General features: G+C 44.2%; 1 protein-coding gene across 1 annotated transcript in view; it reads right to left on the bottom strand.

Moving 5' to 3' along the window:
- The window catches only part of MARK1 (microtubule affinity regulating kinase 1), an 83538-nt gene extending 78237 nt beyond the window's left edge, over positions 1-5301 (bottom strand). The window contains exon 1 of the mRNA XM_006170193.2: positions 5208-5301. Coding sequence (XP_006170255.1) covers positions 5208-5301 — 94 coding nt within the window. The remainder of the gene's footprint in view (positions 1-5207) is intronic.
- Between the last annotated feature and the right edge of the window lie 266 nt (positions 5302-5567).

Raw genomic sequence — 5567 nt, 5'->3', positions numbered from 1 at the left:
ATTTATTAGATTAGGAAAGATTATATTTTTTTTTTTTTTTTTTTTTTTAGCTATAGGGTGTGTGCACTTACCAGACAGACAGAGAGAGATAGAGGGACAGAAAGCGAGAAATCACTCCCCAGGGGGGATGGCCATGCCACCATCCCTTCTCCTCCATTCTCCTCTCGGGATCTTGGGCACGCACGCACACATGGCTGGCATGAGTTTTAAGCCACTGGGTCCGGGACATGAACTGCGGTCGACTACGTGGGAGTCCAGTGACATAGCCATTATGCTAACTGCTGGTCCCAGCAAAGATTCGAATTTGATAGCATTAATTGCTTAAGGTACAGTGGAACTAGACACAGTTAAATATAATTGGTTAAAGTGAAAACTGATACAAATTCTATGTTCAAGAATTGGGAGATAGCTATCAAAAAAAACTCTACCCTCTTTGGACTAGAAATTAATTTTTTTAGAAAGGAGATTTTTACTACAGGGTGTGTGTGCTCTCCAGAGAAACAAGAGAGACAGAGAAACAGAAAGCAAGAATCACTCCCCTTCCTCCCAGAGAGATGGCCACACCACAATCCCTTCTCCTCCATTCTCCTCTTGGAATTTTGGGCACGTATGTTCTTGCACCCCATGAGTTTCTGGGTCTGGGACTCAAACTGCAGTCATTCATATGGGAGTTCAGCAACATAACCATTACACCATCTGCTGGACTAGAAATTTTACTTCTAGTAATTTATTCTACAGACGTAATCACAAATGAATGTAAGATAAATGCATATGAAGATATTTATTGTACAACTGTTACAATAGCAAGAGTATTGACCATCAGTAGGGAACTGGTCACATTACATGTGGTATGTTCTTGCAAATACGTTCATATGTGTGTGCACATGCATCCATGCACAGAGCTTCAATAACCATAGAATATCTCCAGGAGGTAACACAAGAAACTTAAATGTAAGTAGTTATCTCTAGAGAGAAGAGCTAAGAGACTAGGAAACAGGAATAGAGGGAACACTTTCTTTTTCTAATGTATCTTTCTTAAAAGAGTCAAAATATTGTTTTAAATGCACATTTGTTAACTATTAAACAATTCTAAGAGAATGAACAAAGCGATGATAGAAACAACATTTATTAAACACCTACTTATGGGACCAGCAGTTAGTGTAATGGCTATGTCACTGAACTCCCATGTAGTCAACAGCAGTTCGAGTCCCAGACCCGGTGGCTTATACTCACGCTGGGCATGTGTGCCCAAGATCCCGAGAGGAGAATGGAGGAGAAGGGATTGCAGTGTGGCCATCTTCCCCGGGGTGTGTGTGTGTGTGTGTGTGTGTGTGTGTGTGTGTGTGTGTGTGATTTCTTGCTTTATGTCTCTCTGTCTCTCTGGTGAGTGCACGTGGCCTATAGCAAAAACCTCTCAAAAAAAAAAATTAATTTGAGGGCTAGCTCCACAGTGCAGCAGTTAAGTACTGTGAACCCTGGCCATAACAGTTTGAAGAACACACAAGGTGTATGTGCCTGTGCCCGAAAGCACAGACCTGACCTCTTTGCCTCTTTGGATATTTCTCTTTCTCTCTCTCTCTCTCTCTCACTTTAATGTGAAAAAAATTTAAATTGGGTTCAGCTGTGGCAGCACATGCTGGCTGCTGCTGCTTTGCAGGCTAAGGTCACACAGCAAGGCCCAAATTCAATTCCTGACCCACGCTTAAAGAGCCAGGCCCAGAGATACAGGCTTCTGGTCCTAGCTGCTCAGAAGTCTGTGGCCCGTTGGACAACATTGCAAGGCCCTTTCTGAACAAGCTGGGTGTGATGGCGTATGTCTGAGAGGTCCAGATATTGGGAGACTGAGACAGAGGAGGATTGTGATGCAGTGAAACCCTGTTCAAAAAAGCCCCACAAAATTGAAATCTGAAACAAAGCTGTGGGGGAAAAATCGCAGAATGAGAACCTTTAGGAACCACTGAAATTACACTTATGTGCCACATCATTACATTCTGGTCAACAACTGAGATTGTAATAGGTCGTAAGAATGTATCCTATATGGCCCCTCTGTGCAGAGTAGGCTATACCACTCAGGTTTACAAGTTTGCGCAACAATGAAACTGCCTAAAGACATATTGCTCAGAATGTATCCCTGGTGGAAAACAATGTATAACTGTAGTTCTTGGGAAAGAAACAAACTACAGGAGGATGAGAGTGCAACTTCAGCCCCATTTGTCAAACTTCAAACTGAGTGGTAAGCAGACTCTTCCAGAGCACCCTTATTAATCATTAATCACCCCTAGCTATGAGAGCTGGAGATGGGGTACCTAGCCAGACCATAGGAGAAATGGCAAGCAGGCTACCTGGCACCTGCAAGAAATACCAACAACTTATGAACACACACCATCGTTTTTAAAACTGTAGGCTTTTGCAAAGAATAATTTTTCATTATGGAACAAGACATTTTTACTAATATATCCAAATACCCTTAGTTTCTCTGAAATAAGAAGTCAAAGCAGATAACCTAAAGTTTAGGAATTAATGTTTGGACATTTTATCTTCAATCTTGCCACATGGTAAGATCAGTTTACCTTTCACCAATTCAACTGCCTAACTAGGAAAGAAAAAAAAAGAAAGAAAGAAAGAAGAAAGGAGAGAGGGAGAGGAAAGGGAAGGAAAGGAAGACAAAACAGCTTATTCTGGAAAATAAATAAATAAAAAGGCCAAAGCTCTAGAGGCATTTCCCTGTGGGCATGCTATGGTTTGAATGTCCCCACCAAAGTCCATATTGGAAGTTAATCCCCATTGTGAGTAATTAAGAGAATGGAAACTAAATCTGACTATGGTATTAAGAGGTGGGACCTTTGGGGAGTAATTAGATTAAAGTCAACAGGGTGAGGCCTCCATGACTGAATATGGTGGCCAGAGCTGACGTGTGTTCTTGTCCTCTCGCCATGTGACGCCTTGCGCTACCTCAGACTCTGCAGAGTCTCCATCAAAAAAAGGCCTTCCCCAGACGTGGCTTCTTGATCTTGGGTCTCCAGAGTATGAGCTGAATAAATCCTCAATTGTTAGAAACTGTCCAGTCTGTGGTACTCAATTACAGCCAGAAAAAAGTGAACAGAGACGCCAAGACCCTTAGTACTGAGTGAAACTATTCTGAAAACATACCTTAACCAAGGTTACCCGAGGTCTGATACACATCTCCCACTACAATCTCCATCCCTTTACTACTCATCATTTCCTGCAAGCTGCTGAAGAACTGAAGAGACTGAGAATCTACCAACACCCAGACCCAGCTGTCAGCCCAAGTTCAATTTTCACTTCAGGTGGAGGTAAATGAAGGAGAATCCACCTACACTATTCTTTTATTTACTTAAGTATGATTCATTTAATTTTATTTATTATTATTTTAAGTTGCTATAGGGCACATGCACTCTCCAGAGAGAGAGAAGGAAGGTGAGAAAGGAAGCTGCTAGGTCTGAGACTCGAATCATGATCAGCCACGTGGGAGTCCACTGTCTTAACCACACCACCCGCCAGCCTCAACCGTCTAATATTTAAAATAAAACTAAACAAACTTTTTTTTGAGAGATTTTTTGCTATAGGGCATGTGCGCTTGCCAGAGAGACAGAGATAGATAAACAGAAAGCAAAAAATCACCCTCCACCCCACCCACACCCACACCCCACCCCACCCCGCACCCAGAGGGGATGGCTACACTGCAATACCTTCTCCTCCATTCTCCTCTTGAGATTTTTGGACACACACACACACACACACACACACACACACAGCTTGAGTTTGAGCCCCTGGGTCTGGGACTAGAACTGCAGGCAACTACGTGGGAGTCCAGTGAAGTAACCATTATGCCATCTGCTGGTCCCGAAAACTGGCAACTATGCCAGAGAGCACAGGATTTGCCCTGAAGAAGCTCTCAATGTCATTCTGCTGGCTGCTATTAAGTAGCACCACTGGGACTGAAACCCGGTGAATGTGGCTGCCAGAGTCATGTTCTTAACCTCGATCCCACACACCACCACTCAAACGAGAGACACTCAGTTAAAGTGGTATAAGGAGTTGAAACTCTATTTGGTTTTCACATTTTCCGACCACCTGATGGTACCTTCTCAGACCTCGCTGTTTACCTTCCTTCTCCCCAACTTCCTCATACTGAAGGACTGCAGGAATTCAGACCTTGGTATTTCTTTTTTTTAATTTTAAAATTAAAATTCTATACGGCACGTGCGCTCGCAAGAAAGACAGAGAGGCAGAGAGACAGAAAGTGAGAAATCATCTCCCAGAGGAGATGGCCATGCCACAATCACTTCTTCTCCATTCTCCTTTTGGGATCTTGGGCACGCAAGCACACGCACCCAGCATGAGTTTAAGCCACTGGGTCCATGACTCGAACTGTGGTAGACTACATGGGAGTCCAGTGACATAGTTATTTGGCTAACTGCTGGTCTCAGGGCCTCAGTATTCTTATCGTCTCTGTCCATACTACTCTAGCTCCCCTGGTGATCCCATCCAGTCTCATAGCTTTAAACAACATGTATATGCAGACAACGCCAAAAGTTCTACCTCCAGCCTGCTCTTGAACTCCAGACTGTCATAACCAGGTGACACTTTGACATTTGTAATTGGATGTCTGTTGGTATCTCAACCTCAGCAAGTCCCAACTTGATTTCTACCCCGAAGCCCTGTAAAACTTACTCCACCAGATTTCTCTATCTCAGCAATGGAAAATCCACCCTTTCAGCTGCTCATACCAAAAACTTGTAAGGCTATCCTTAACTCGGACCCTTCCAGGCCTCCCTGCCTCTGGAAGACCTCTTTGTGTCTTTCTCTCAACCCACAGTCAATGTGCAGAAAATTCTATCAGCTTACCTTAAAAACAGATCTAGAATCCTACCACTTTCATGATCCCTACTGCTGCCATCCCAGTCCGAGCTACCGGGATGACTGCATGACCGCATGACCCTCCTGACAGGCTGCCTTGTTTCTAACACCGCTGTCTTCACCATTTCCCTCTGCCTGCTTTACTCTCAATACAGCTGACAGAGTATCTGCTTTTAAACATGGCAGATCACGGCCATCGTCTGTTTAAAATCCCTGACAGAGCCCCGCTTTACTGAGATAAAATCGAAGTCCTTGTAATGGACAGTAAGCAGGCCCAGCACAACCCTGACCTCACAGGCTGCTACGCACTAGGCGTTCTCACTCACTCCAGCCAAACTGGTCTCCTGGCTTCTCTTCAGGCGCGTCTGACATGCTCACATAACAGGCCGCTGGCTCTGGCTGCTCCCTCTGCTGGAACATTCTCTCAGATAGCCACTTGTCCAGCTCCCTCAGCTCCCTCTCATCTGTCCTCAAGTCCTGTCTTCACAGTGAGGCGTACTCTGACCCGTTTGATACCGCACTCCTCCACACTCCTCTGGCTCCCCTACCTCTTTTCTTCTTGCTTATTAGTATTCTCCTCCTTCTCCTACTGTATGAAGAAGACACAGTTGTCTATTCCATTTGCTGTTACATCCTGAGTGCCTGAGAATCTTGCTTATTAGTATTCTCCTCCTTCTCCTACCGTA

The sequence above is a fragment of the Tupaia chinensis genome, unplaced genomic scaffold (genome assembly GCF_000334495.1).
Source record: "Tupaia chinensis unplaced genomic scaffold, TupChi_1.0 Scaffold148108_1, whole genome shotgun sequence".
Classification (NCBI taxonomy): domain Eukaryota; kingdom Metazoa; phylum Chordata; class Mammalia; order Scandentia; family Tupaiidae; genus Tupaia; species Tupaia belangeri.
Note: the sequence above shows the minus strand (reverse complement) of the source record. Positions and strands in the feature narration are given on the sequence as shown.